This window comes from Maniola jurtina, chromosome 7 (genome assembly GCF_905333055.1).
Source record: "Maniola jurtina chromosome 7, ilManJurt1.1, whole genome shotgun sequence".
In the NCBI taxonomy this organism is placed as follows: Eukaryota; Metazoa; Arthropoda; class Insecta; order Lepidoptera; family Nymphalidae; genus Maniola; species Maniola jurtina.
This window is the reverse complement of record NC_060035.1, coordinates 3,621,892-3,636,413: the sequence shown is the minus strand read 5'-3', so window position 1 is coordinate 3,636,413 and position 14,522 is coordinate 3,621,892. Positions and strand designations below refer to the sequence as shown.

The following is a 14,522-nucleotide window of genomic DNA, read 5'->3' as shown; positions in this document are numbered from 1 at the left end:
CTCTTTACTGATAGTGAATTAAAAGAAAAAAAACAAGGTGGTTTTATGCCAACTCTTAAAACTTTGAAAAAAAATACAGATTTCATATACTGGGATGATCCGAATGAGTTAGTAGATAGATTGAAAATTTTAATTGCTTCAAAAGATGCTGGCAACACTAGTCATGACAATGAGATTATATCAATAATTGAAGAACTTAAAGAAGCTGGTATAATAAAATAAGTATATAAAAATAAAACCTGGTTACATTTTTGCTTAGTTCTATAAACACTGTTGAACATGAATGTCAACAAGTTTGGTCATCATGTACACAAGAAACTGAAAATGGATAGCTCTGCCTTAGAAAATATCTTTGATGCTCAACATAAAATCATCAAACATGTTGGTACACCCATTGACCCAAACGACTGTGCTACTAAACTATATGTTGACAAATTCTTAGATGGGCTCTATATACGATTAAAAACAGTAGAGGAAACATTGTTGCAGTTAAAATCAGAAATAAATAGTCTAAAAAGGAATATAGAAGGTGTAAGTCGTAAATTCAAAAAATGAGCAAAGATAGTGTAGTAAATGAAATACATAAAAATGTTAGGAAAAATTTTCCTCGAAGACATGTTATACTTAAAGACATTGATGATGTATGGCAGGCCGATTTAGTTGATATGCAATCATTCTCAAAAGATAATTCACAATATAAATATATTTTAACAGTCATCGATGCTTTTTCAAAGTATGCATGGGCATATCCGCTTAAACTTAAAAATAAAGAAACTGTGACTGAAGCATTTAGTAAGTTACTAGAAAAAGGTCGTGTTCCCAAAAATCTACAAACTGATTTAGGAACAGAATTTTATAATAGTTGTTTCAAAAAATTATTACAAAAATACGGTATAAATCATTATTCCACTTATTCCACTAAAAAGGCGTCAATAGTAGAAAGATTTATAAGAACGTTGAAAACTAAAATGTACAAGCAATTTAGCTTGCAAGGGAATTACAAATGGAATGATGGAACCCTCGAGCACATCATGAAAAAATATAACTCCACATTTCACAGAACAATTGGTACAGCTCCAGATAAAGTTAATGAAAAGAATAAACAAAATATACTAAAAAGATACAGACTACTACAATTATCAGCACCATCGCAGAAACGTTCAAAATTCAAAATTGGAGATTATGTAAGAATAAGCAAATACAAAGGAACTTTTGACAAAGGATATACTCCCAACTGGTCAACTGAAATTTTTAATATAGCTCAAGTTCAAAACACTCATCCAATTACTTACCTTCTAAAAGATGCAAGACAGCGACCTATTTTAGGATCATTCTATACTGAAGAATTACAAAAAACAAAACATCCTGATATATATCTTATTGAAAAGGTTTTAAAAACAAAAGGAAATAAATTATATGTCAAATGGTTAGGTCTGCCGCCTAGTGAAAACAGTTGGATAGATAAACTAAATCTTTTATAAACACATTTTATGTTAACAACTTTCAGTCTCTTATTATCTACGATACTGAGCAGAGTTCTCTTTTATTAAAAATGGAGAAACAACCATCCAAGCGTAAAATGACTTTGAGAAGAAAATCTAACAATTTGAAAACAAGTAATTCTGGTGCTGGTTTTAAGAAAAGCTTTAAGGATATTGTATCTCGCGCGAAAAAACATATCCATAAATTGAAACCTAAATGCAAAAAAGCTGCAATCGAATTAGCTCTTGCTGCTGCTAAGGAATTAGCAGCGACATCTTCAGTTAATGTACCGCGTATAATACCCATACCAAAGACAGGTGGGGTTTTGCCACTAGTCCCCATATTTGCAGGATTGTCTGCCGCGGGCAGCTTAGCGGGTGGTACTGCTAGTATAGTGAAAGCAGTCAATGCTATTAATTTAATGAAAAAAAAATTTCAAGAACTAAAGAGACATAACGAGAAGATGGAAACATTGTGTATCGGAAAAGGATTATTTATAAAGCCCTATGGTAATGGTTTGGGAATATACACAGCAAAGGAAAAAAACTGATTCGGCGGCTACCTAATCGTGCTCTAAGTAACTTGGATATTCTAAAAATTTCAAAAAATATTCCTTATTTCAGAGGTGTATTTATGAGAAATGAACTTCCAAAATATCCTTTTAAAAAAGAGTGTGGTATCATCAACTTAGATAGCTCTCAAAATCCTGGAACTCATTGGGTAGCCTATGCAAAAATAAATAATTACATTGAATACTTTGATAGTTATGGTAATTTGAAACCGCCTAAAGAATTTGTAAAATATGTGGGAGCGAATATTAATTATAATTATGACAATTATCAAGGATCTAATTCTTATAACTGTGGCCATCTATGTATCAAATTTCTTATTAATTTTTGGAATAAAAATTGAAAATAAATAGATGATACAAAAATATGTAAGCTCATTTAACCATCATGTCTATTACACTCACGATCGTGGGTGAAAAATCTATTCTAGAATCATTTTACGCCCCTCCTCTTATTTTGGAAGACGAATATGAGTGTGGCTTAGTATATTTTTCTGCATTTAATTCAATTCCAAATGTAGACTATAATAATAATGTGTTTGAATATGGAGAAGAGAAAAAAAGAATTCTTATTCAACCAGGTGCTTACGATTTACAAGATTTGTATGAATACCTAAAAGAAAGAGTTGAAAATTGTGAATTACAAATAAAATCTAACATCAATACAATGACATGCTCTTTGTACTGTACTGAAACTATAAACTTTAATTCAGAAAATAGTATTGGACCTATGCTAGGTTTTTCTAACGAAAAACTAAAAGCAAATAAATGGCATGAATCTACAGAATCCGTTAACATTCTACCACTGTCTGTCATAAGGATCGAATGTGATCTTGTACAGAGTTCGTACACTAACGGTTCTCCTTCACATATTATTTATGAGTTTGTGCCAAACATTCCTCCAGGTCATAGATTTATAGAATCTCCAAGTAATGTGATATATTTTCCGGTCAAAAGAAAGATAATTTCATCAATAACAATAAAAATTTTGGATTTGGAAGGCAATAATATAAATTTTAAGGGCGAAACTATTGTTTTGTGTCTTCATTTGAAAAAGTCAAAATGATCGTATTTAACAAAAGTAATTATTATAAAGAGTATAACCCAACTATTAAGAAAGTTATTACCAAGGAAAGTGTAAAACAAAGAAGACGTGTTAGAGTATATAAAAAAATTCATCAGAGTAATAAACAATTTCTTAAAGCCCTCGGCTTCAAAGTATGAGCCTCCTTCAGATCAACGAATTACCTGAATTCGATAACTCTATCGAGAGTTATGAGGTTCATACATATAATCCATACAATAACAGTTTCAATGAAAATGATGAAATTCGGATACCTATTCACCAGCAAGATATTTACGTGTTACCATCAGCCAGTTCCATTTACATTGAAGGAAAAGTTTCGGTGACTCATAAAGATCAAGCTGGCAAAGTTCAAAAGAAAAGTGTTGACTTCAGTAATAATGCAATTGCATTTCTTTTTCAAGATATCCGATACGAAATGAATGGTGTTGAAATCGATCGTATTAGAAATGCTGGAATAACTACAACCATAAAATCTTTCATTTCAATGAATAGCGGTGACAGTAAAGCGGCTGCTGCTTGGGGTTGGAATATAGACGGATTTAAAAATCAAAATGGAAATTTTAATGCTTTGATACCCTTAAATAAGATTTTAGGTTTTGCTGAAGACTACAATAAAATAATAATAAACTGTAAACATGAACTCATACTTAACAGAGGTAGTACTAACATAAATAGTGTTGTCATGGGTAGCGATGATATTGTAGACATTGATATACAGAGAATCCAATGGCGAGTACCACATATTAAAGTATCAGATCAGCAAAGATTAATACTTTTAAGGAAATTAGAAAAAGATAATCCCGTACAAATAGCATTTAGAAATTGGGATTTGTATGAATATCCATTATTGCCAAAAACTACCAAACATTCATGGGCGTTAAAGACTGCTTCTCAATTAGAAAAACCTCGATATGTTATATTTGGTTTGCAAACTAATAGAAAAAATGTTAAAAACAGAGACAGCACAATATTCGATCATTGTACATTAACCAATGTCACATTATTCCTGAATTCCCACTATTATCCGTATGATGCTTTAAATCTCAAGTTTGAGGAAAATAAATACAGTATATTATACGACATGTACACCAAGTTTCGTCAGTCGTTTTACAACCTTCCTATTGATCCACTGCTTGATCTTCATACATTTAAAGAAATAGCGCCTTTATTTGTCATAGATTGTTCCAGACAAAATGAAAATTTAAAAACTGGTCCAGTTGATGTTCGTCTGGAAATAGAAACGTCTCAGGAAATTCCAAGCAATACCAGCGCTTACTGTTTAATCATAAACGATCGTCTTGTGGAGTATAGGCCGCTGAGTAACATTGTTCGAAAACTATCATGAAAATTATTGTGGACGTTCAAGGTTTTAAAAATGATCAAAATTACTTTCTGCCTAAAGAGATTGCTATAGTGTATAGTGATCGAGTTCAAGTTTTGTTAATAAAACCACCATATCCCTATGAATGGCTAACAGACACAGAAAAGAAACAAGTTAAATGGATTGAAAAGAATAGAAAAATATTATGGAGCGAGGGAATCGTGCCTTACGAGACCTATAAATACCATCTAATAGATATTTTAAAAAATAATGATATTTATTGTAAAGGCCTTGAAAAGCAGTTATGGTTAAAAGATATATTAAGTAATCCTAACGTACATAATTTAGAAGATAAAGGATGTCCTCGTTTATTAACATTGTATGAGTTGTATAATTCACATTCTGACATATATAGTTGTGTTTATCATCCGACCATCTGTGCGCTGAAAAATGTAACTTGTTTAAAAAAGTGGTGTATGAATAATAAAGTTTTAGATGATTAAATATGCTTGTTTAATTTCCATATACCTGCTTCTTTTATTTAATTTACTGATTATACTCGTATTGAAAACACAATATTTGGTGTAGGTTGTTATAGCCAAATAGTTGTTTTTCATGTTGTAAAAATATTACATTTGAAGAGTAATTTTAAAATTCAAGGTTTCTTAGTACCTATCTAGTTTTATCAACATATTTGCTCGTGCAAATAGAATGAATATTTCGTTCTTAAACCATGTGAATAGTTTGTTCAAAATACGGATAGTTGATTAATTTTTGCTTGGATTTAGCTACACTCCATTTATTTAATGTGTTGTTGAGGACAGTAGTTTAGAATTGGGGAATTCTGTATCAAAATTGGTGGCGATTTTGGATCACGGCGAGCGAAGCGAGCGAGCGTAGCGAGAGTGATCCAAAATCCCCACCAATTTTGATACAGAATCCCCAATTCAACACTACTGAGGGCACCACTATAAAAATGCTATTTCAGCTTCGGCTGCAACGTGGGATCATAAGTGGAACGCACCACTTCCTAAAGTATGCTTGCATACGCTGCGCTGTTTATTTGGATGATGACGTGTGTGGGGGGGGAGCTACTGTTCTTTGGTATTTTATGTGCCATATTGATCTCTTGATTTATCGAGGGTCCCAGTATGACGGTGGGATACCAAGGGAAGGCAGAAGCTCACCGTACGTGGCGTGGTGGAGCTACGTACCATCATTCACTCAAACCCTTTTTACGCCAACTGGAGTGAATGGTGCCGCTACACAACTTCTTCCTTTACGAAGGAAGGAGATCACACACACACACACACATAAACACACGTCTAATAAGTAGGGCTCTATAAAGTGTTGTCTTGTAAAGCTGTCTCATGATCCTATCATAGTTTAATATGGTCCTAAGCGGGAACACACCTTTTGAATCTCGAACTAGCACTTGTCTTATCGGACCAAATGCTAAATTAATATTTACACCCAAACACACAATTTCAATACTCGAACTCCGTAAAGTCGTTTAAGTCTGATGAACTCATTATTTCTGACGCTCTAAAAGTTCTTGGTTTATTATGGACACAACATCACAAGGGGTCCTACCGCTATACGATACACGTGCCACTTTAAAGAGATTATTTTAAAATGTAATCTTTAGAAAGATCCGAAGGAAAAATAGGGTAGAGATTCTTAGGACCCTGTTAGTTCAGTTACAGTATCTAACGTAGACTAAGGTATGCTGCTCTATGGCCTAACTCAATGCTTGTAAAATGCAGAAACAAAACGAAGCTCCGCCTTTGATACTAACTACTTGCCTTCATATTTGAGACAATATGCGCGATACCTTGACCTTTAGACTATGGTCTTTGCTTATACCTGTGTGAAGTCTATTGTTTCTCGTATAAGCGATATTTTACCCGACTATGGATGATTTTGATGTTATTCAGTTCGCCGAAAGAGCATTCATTGACGAACGTGTACAGGGCTACTACGTATTACTATCTAATATTTCTATCTCACTCTCTAATAAATAAATAAATAATATGCCGCTAGAACATTTAAAAGTTTCATCAGATCCATACTTAATATTATAAATGCGAAAGTGTGTCTGTCTGCTAGCTTTTCACGGCTCAAAAGTCAAACCGATTTTAATGAAATTTGAAACAGTTAAACCGATTTTGATGGAATTTGGTACAGATTTAGCTTACACCCCGGGGAAGGACATAGTCTACTTTTTATACTGGGAAATCAAAGAGTTCCCACGGGATTCTTAAGAGCCCATCCGTTTACCTGATTTATATGAAAGGTACAATGGTAGCTTGCGTCCCGGAAATTGACATTTTTATCCCGGATAAGCAAGGAGTTCCCACGGGATCTTTAAAAACGTCTTTCCACGGGGATGAAGTCGCGGGCATCATCTAGTATTGAGTATTTCTTTTAAAGTCAGTAAAAAATACTTACAAGCAATCCTGTCGCCTTCCTTGAAACACACAAACTCGGCAAGCTGTTCAGAGACATTGTAGACAGTTTTTAGATTTTTCTGCTCTTCCACCGAAAAGCATGGCTTGATCGTATCTGTTATGTTCTTGAAGCAGGTCTTGAACTGTGGCGTTTTCTGACAGTATCTGGAATTTAAAAATAAAGAGCACGATTTAAAATCACGGTCAAATGCGAGTCGGACTCGTACAAAAAATAACACTTTTTTGTGATGTGTAAAGATTCACGGTAGGTATTCGGATTTTTCCGTTTACTCGTAGGTACTATAAGATATTGTTACCTGCCAAACATGATTCTAGGTCAACACAAGATAAAGTTGAAAACTAAAACGCGACGACGATCGTCTTAATAAACGCTGAAATATTATACTAAAATATTTTTCTGTCGTTTGGTATGTTTTAATGTTGCAGTACATTTATATTCATGAACTCGGAATTTTCTCCTCTTTTATTTGACATCCCACTCGATACAATACCACAAAAAATTTTGGAGACCCCCACTTTTTTATGTAACATCCGTTAGATCAATTTTATTTGTATAAAATATAGCCTATGTCACCCGGACCTTTACGACGAATCAATTGACACCTCATTCATCAAAATCGGCCCAGTAGTTTAAGCGCTACGGTGGAACACACAGAATCAGGATACAAACATACATACATACATACGTAGACTGCTAAAATCATAACGCTGGCCATACACGACCAAATTTACCGGTCAAGTTTGCAGCGGAGTTGATGCGGCGTGCAGTAAACTTGACGGTGTATGGTTATCAGTTGACTGGACGCCGCTTCAAGTCCGCTGCAAACTTGATGGTAAACTTGATCGTGTATAGCCAGCGTTAGGAGAACCAAACGGATTTTGCTTACCTCTTAAATACCTCATCAACTTGCCCAGTAGGCTTTGCGTCCTCCACCTCTTTTCTCAGTTTCTCAGGATCTACCAGCGCCTTTAGACAATTGGAGAACTCCAAGAAGGCTTTCTGTAATTAATGGACAGTTGAACAAGAGTCAAGAATTAAAATAAAACAAAGGAAATTATTAATGTGTGCTATGTTACTAAACAAAGAATGAATAAAGCGAAATAGCTTCACAGTGTTACTACACATCACACAATGGCACTTAAATAAATATTACTTAATATAGTGTATAATATAACTTACTAGACGATGCCCGCGACTTCGTCCGCGTGGATTTAGGTTTTTTTTTATTCCTGTACGAACGATTTAATTTTCCGCGATAAAAAGTAGTCTATGTCCGTCCTCGGGATGTAAACTAACTCTGTATCAAAGTCGGTTGGACCGTGAAAAACTAGCAGACAGACAGACACACATTTGCATTCATAATATTAGTCTGGATTATTGTGACGTAGACAACCTCTAAGAAAGAATGTTTGAAAATGGAACCCCTATGGGGGTAAAATAGGGGTTTGCATGTGTAGTCAATGTGAATGAAGTCGCAGGTATACGAATGTATTATACGAAATACGGCTTGGATATACGAATTACGAATGGGTGGTAGAGTACTATATTAGTAAATATACATACAATGTGGTTATGTAAAACGAACGTTTCCAACAAATTGTGTTATAACATAGTTATAGCATACCAACAAGTACCTAACAATGATTAATCAATAACAACGAACAACGATCATTAAGTTAATTACTTGGTGGTGATTTGATTATAATACCTTACTCATTCGTAGCATATGCATATAAGTAGGTATAGTCAAACATCAACGGCTGAATACCGTAGCGGTATAGTACGGGACCCTTCGTGTGTGAGTCCGATTCGCACTAGACCGCTTTTTTACCATTTTTCAACGGAACCTTAAAAATTACGCGACATAATATTATGATCCGTTTTTGATACGCGGAAGCGCGAGTCAGTGGCACAGAAAAATCCTATACAAACATTGTAAGTGGGTACATATATAGCTTACTGTACCTACTGTACGTCACTCAGCTTCCTCTGTGACTGCCATAATATCATAATAATTTTATCATTGAAGGCGTCAATTATTTTTGAACTTTGACTCGTTCGTTGCACTTATACTCATACGTATTTAGTCTACTGGACAAACAGGTAGGTACTTAATGACAAATACTCCTCTTTCTATTTCCTTTCATTCGGGTCAGTTGCACGTCAAGCGGTTAAAGTAAGGTTACCGTTAAAATTAAATTTGACACCAAATAAGCACTGGTCACAATCCAGGGTTCGATAACTTTTTATTTGCGAATTCTGACTTGTGCATATATTGATTTTATTCGAGTCCCGTATTTACATAAGCAATGGACAATAAGACAATAATATGGACAGTTTTTTTGAAAAAAACTTGGGTCAAATAAATAACGACTGCCAACTGGCATGCCTCAGAATCTGTATTCTGAGTGCCATGGCTACAGAACCCTGCCTTTTGCGTGTCCTAACACGTACTTAACCATGTTTTAAGGTCAAATTGAACTTTACAGGTAACTTTAACCGCCTGGTGTAACTAACCCTAAGTACTTAGCTAGGTAGGTACAAAATACATTATTAACATTTTATTTTGTAGTCGCCTTTTTGCCCTCCAACCAACTGGCAAAGGTTATCGAACATAGGAAATGGTATTTTTAATCATCATAATAAAAAAAATTATTTATTTTAAACGAAACTGTTTTCTAATTGAATTTCGAATGTTTTTTGGAAACTTTTCAAATTGAGTTTCAATTTTTCTTGTGGAAATATGTTTGTGATTGGTTGGTGGCTCAAAATGGTTAACGCCCACTGGGATTTTGTCTCTACAATTTCGTATGAGACTACGTGACAGAGAGAGCTATGCAACTTCTTTCCGCGGATAGAAGTATAGTTAGTATTATTTTTTAACCCCCGACCCAAAAAGAGGGGTGTTATAAGTTTGACGTGTGTATCTGTGTATCTGTCTGTGGCATCGTAGCGCCTAAACGAATGAACCGATTTTATATTAGTATTATTTTCAAAGCTCATGTTTAGCGTCATTTGAGTGTCCCACTGCAAAGCTAGGTAATAGGTACAGAAAGGCTTTGAGTTTTCCGGTGCACCGCGCAAAGGCATTTAGATTGGAAGCATGCCAAAGCCTCCCGTGTCTAGTTTGCTACAATATCTTTGTATGAGTATATGGGCGAATACGCTTTAAAATTTCGTATAGATTAATTTTCTGGGTTGATTAAAAAATCGCAGATTATTTCTGTTGCATTGTTTATCTTTACTCCTGTTAAATCTGTCCTGTTATTAGAGTTACGTACGTACGTCAAAAGGAAAAACGGAACACTTATAGGGTCTCTCTGTCTGTCTGTCGTGTCGTTCAAGAAAACTTATAGGGTACTTCCCTTGGCCTGGAATCATGAAAGGCAAGTAGTTAGGTCTTATAGCAAAAGTAAAGGAAAAAATCTGAAAACCGTGGATTTGTGGTTACATCACAAAAAATAAATTAAAATGTGTTCAAGGAAAAATAAAATTAGTATTTTCAACTTTATGTTTTTTTAATTATGGTCAATTAAATAAGAAATTATAAAATGTCAGAAAAAATACTCGAGTACGGAACCCTCGGTTTGCCGGTTTTTTGTTATGCGTTCGTAATCTAGTGGCCCCACCGATTAGGTAAAAATCTTACATAACCCGATATCTTTCCCAAGACGTCGGCTATCTTAAGAAGATTTTCCCCACATTAACAAAAAAAAGGTAAGTATCACCAAATTCTCACCGACTTTATTTCAAAACGATTAGTTGTTGAGGTTATCTTACTAGGTAGGTAAGTACCTATTGCGATATAATTATTAATTAATCTTATCAAATCCGTGATCATTAAAAATACCGTAATGTTTTATCGTTTAGTTGCGTGATACGGATAGATAGGAATTAGGTATTAAAGCCCTGCAAAGATTTTTAGGGCATCTGCCATTTTTTGTTTTTAACCCCCGACCCAAAAAGAGGGGTGTTATAAGTTAGTTTTTTGTTTTTTTTTTTTTGTTTGAAAGGTGGCTTGATCGAAAGTGTTCTTACTCTTAGCTATAATCCAAGAAAATCGGTTCAGCCGTTTGAAAGTTATCAGCTCTTTTCTAGTTACTGTAACCTTCACTTGTCGGGGGTGTTATAAATTTTTAATTTACACTTGTTGTACCTACTTTAGGTTTGTACTTTGTAGTGCAGTACTTTAATCTATTGAATACCTCGGTGCTCTTAGCTAGAGGTTAGCATTGACTAGTTCGGGTTTGACCAAAAAAAAGGTTAAGTACTACCTGCCCCGGCTGCTACTAGAAATTCTCAGTAGCAGCCCGGGTAGATGGTGATATTACACCCCCGCGTCTCTGAGAGCACACACATACAGACTCCACTCAGTCTCAACTCACAGCAAAACATGGCAATGTGAATTTTATCTCCTGTTTCTTGCAGTGTCAATATTTAATCGAAAGAAATGTACAACTTGTGGACCAAGCTTGGACCAAGCTTGGTCCACGCGTCGTACGTCGAGTGTGTACCTACTATGTATAATGAACATCTTGGACTTCGTCTGTGGTGGCGTTTGCTGGCGCGCGTGTTGTGACTTTTTGGAGTGTTTTTTTTTGTTAAAACTGACTGAAAAGCGCTCTAAGGGGGTGCCGTGCGTATGTCGGCGAGCGCCGGCACAGTTTGGCTAACTTGTTGCAAATAATTGCAAACTTGGCATTGGCTAGTCATTGTAAGGGCCAGACGAGAGAAGAGAAAAAAAAAAAATGAACACCTTCAGTGGAGTCATCCTCGAGTCTGTGTAATGTGCGAAGACCTTAAGCCGGCACCTGATATCCCGCCGGAATCATGATGTCAGAAATGTCGAATTGCCGTTCATCTGACTTTGAAAATAAAGAGTGCCTTGTTTTTATGCTTTGCATTGTGATTTGTGTGAGATGGCATTGTGCATGTATGTTTGGTAGGTATAGGTAGAAGGTATCCGTTGAGATGGGCTGGCTTTTGACAAAATATATTAAGTAGGTATTTTTAAACCACTTTGTAGAGCCGTCTAAGAACTCTGATGTCGTGTAGTTAATAAGAGGAATGAAGTAATAAAGGTGTCAGGTGCATCTCTATTACCTAGGCATGTTATTAAGAGATCTGACTCACTGAAATACACACGGCAGTTCCTGTAAAGTTGTAGCAACCCATCCATACCTACTTCTGTGCTGATACCCGAATAGTACCTACTCCGAATGTATGTAGGTTATGTATTTATCTGTTTGTTTGTTAGTTTTTACGTCTCAACTCTGAACCTCAATTGATTTTAAAATACAACAAAACAATAAACTTGGCGCACAGATAATAATGTCATCCGAGCCGTACGACATAGAGCAATATTTAAAGGCTTTTTAACATGTGAAAACGAATGAATTATATTATTATGTACCTGCTCACTGAAAACAAAGGTTTTCTACGGCATTTTTAAAAACACCCTAACCAAGTCGCGCCAAATGACAAGTAGGTCAGTAAGTAGGTAAATAAAAAATAAATTAAGTATAAGTAGTGCGTTTCAACAAATAGTAGGTACCTATGGCGTTATGTTGGCTCCTCTGTCTGACCAAGTCATTGGCACCATATTTGCATAAGAAGACGCAGATTTTGTTTATTTTCATTTGATTTTCCTGAGTGAATGAAATGAAAATCAAATGAAAATAAACAAAATCTGCGTCTTCTCATGCCAATATGGTGCCAATGACCACCCAACAGACAGGGGAGCCAACATAAAGCCATAGGTACTATTCGATGAAACGCACTATAGCTAGGTACTTATGTTTTAAAATCGTATTTCGTTTAGTTGGTAGACATCAAGACGTTCTAAAACGGTAAAACTGTAAGCATTTTCTATTATGCGAAGCATTGATTGCGTAAAAGTAAATAGCAATACGTGGGCAAAATGTATGGAAATGAACTTTCGTTTTCATACTTATCTCTTATTACTACTATTGGCGTCACTCAGACAAGCAGGTATCATTCAAATATTTTAACCGAATTATTGGAATGTCCTCCCAAAACCTACGCAAAAAACACAGGTTCAATGGGACACACGGGACGCAAGCTATCTCTGTAATCGGTTGGATGGGTCGTGAAAAGCTAGCACTCAAACCGACAGACACAGTTTCGCATTTATAATATTAAGTATGGATAAACATATTTTATTTACCAACATGGCCGTGGTCTGTTAATATCACGAATAACTGGTTTCCGGGTGAAATCTATGGAGGTTGAATTACATTTATAACCTTTTATTTAACATTGTACAATGAACTCGCGGAATTAATAGGAAAATCCTTCCATAAATCAAGATAACGGATGTTACCTTCAGTTTTTAAACCGTTTCTTGGTATTTCTACTATGTACCTACCTAAGTACCTACCTACCACCTTGATAAACACCAAAGAAATGGCAGCGCTGCGGAACTGGCCTGAAACAGGGAACCCTCCTAAGATGCTGTGAAGGATGTAGGTATACTTAACGGTCATTTTACATATAAAGTAAATAGCTAAACCTAGTAGGCAGATGTAGATAAACCTAGTTGGTACCAAGGTAGGTATTAAACGCACAGAAATCTTTTGCTATACAAGCTAGCTGTGAGAAAATTGCTTCGGTAAACCGCAATTTGTAAACATGGTAAGGTAGGACCACCACCACATAAAAGGGGAAGTCCCCATGGGTTTATTCTATTAAGTAACTATGTATTTAAATTATGGTTTATTCCTAAAACTTACACAAAAGCCTCTGATGGTTTCATCGTAAATATACCGAGGCGAGCTTCTCATATTGCGGGCTGCATATGAATAGGCTTCATTCATTGATACCTACTTATTTCAACAATCGTAAATCAAATGGTACCTACTCATATTTCGGGGCACTACTAAGTACCTTACGACTTTGTAAGAATGATTGTGGAGTGTGGAGTGATGATAAATTTAAAACGGTTCAATAAGTAAAGACAGGATCAAGAGCGCCATAAAAAACAAGGCTGCCCTGTCATATTAAATTTCTTTTTAGGGTTCCGTACCGGGAGGGTTTACTATGTCTCCGCTGTCTGTCTGTCCGTCCGTCTGTCTGTCAGCAGGCTGTATCTCGTGATCAGTAATATGCAGAATTGAAATTTAAGAAATTGAAAGGTATACAGTTGTCACAGAATGTGTATTTCTATTGCCGCTATAGCAATTAGCAACAAATAATAAAAAATTCGAAACGACCGCCCTAAAAATCCATACTATAATATTATAAAGGCGAAAGTATGTCTGTCTGTCTGTCTGCTACCTTGTCATGACGCAACAGTTTAACCGATTCTGACGAAATTTGCTACAGGGTTAGCTTATATCCCGGGGACGCACATAGGCTACTTTATATCCCGGAAAATCAAAGAGTTCCCACCGGATTCCTAAAAACCCATCTGCTTAACCGATTTGTATGTTTGGTACCGAGGTAGCTTGCGTCCCAGTAATTGACATAGGCATGTTATCCCGGAAAATCAAACAGTTCCCACGGGATCTTTAAAAATCTAAATCTTTAAAAACACGCGGACGAAGTCGCGGGTATCCTCTAGTAAAATATAA

The 14,522-nt window shown here is 35.6% G+C and overlaps 1 protein-coding gene across 2 annotated transcripts in view; it reads right to left on the bottom strand.

The window, feature by feature from the left end:
• Positions 1 to 14,522, bottom strand: part of LOC123866875 (27 kDa hemolymph protein-like) — a 33,723-nt gene that overhangs the window by 16,712 nt on the left and 2,489 nt on the right. For both annotated transcript variants that reach the window (XR_006796270.1, XM_045908623.1), the window contains exons 3-4: positions 7,817 to 7,929; positions 6,910 to 7,073 (exon numbers count right to left, since the gene is read on the bottom strand). Coding sequence is in view for 1 of the 2 variants with exons in the window: in XM_045908623.1 (XP_045764579.1) it covers positions 6,910 to 7,073; positions 7,817 to 7,929 (277 nt within the window). In the remaining variant the exon portion in view is untranslated. The remainder of the gene's footprint in view (positions 1 to 6,909; positions 7,074 to 7,816; positions 7,930 to 14,522) is intronic.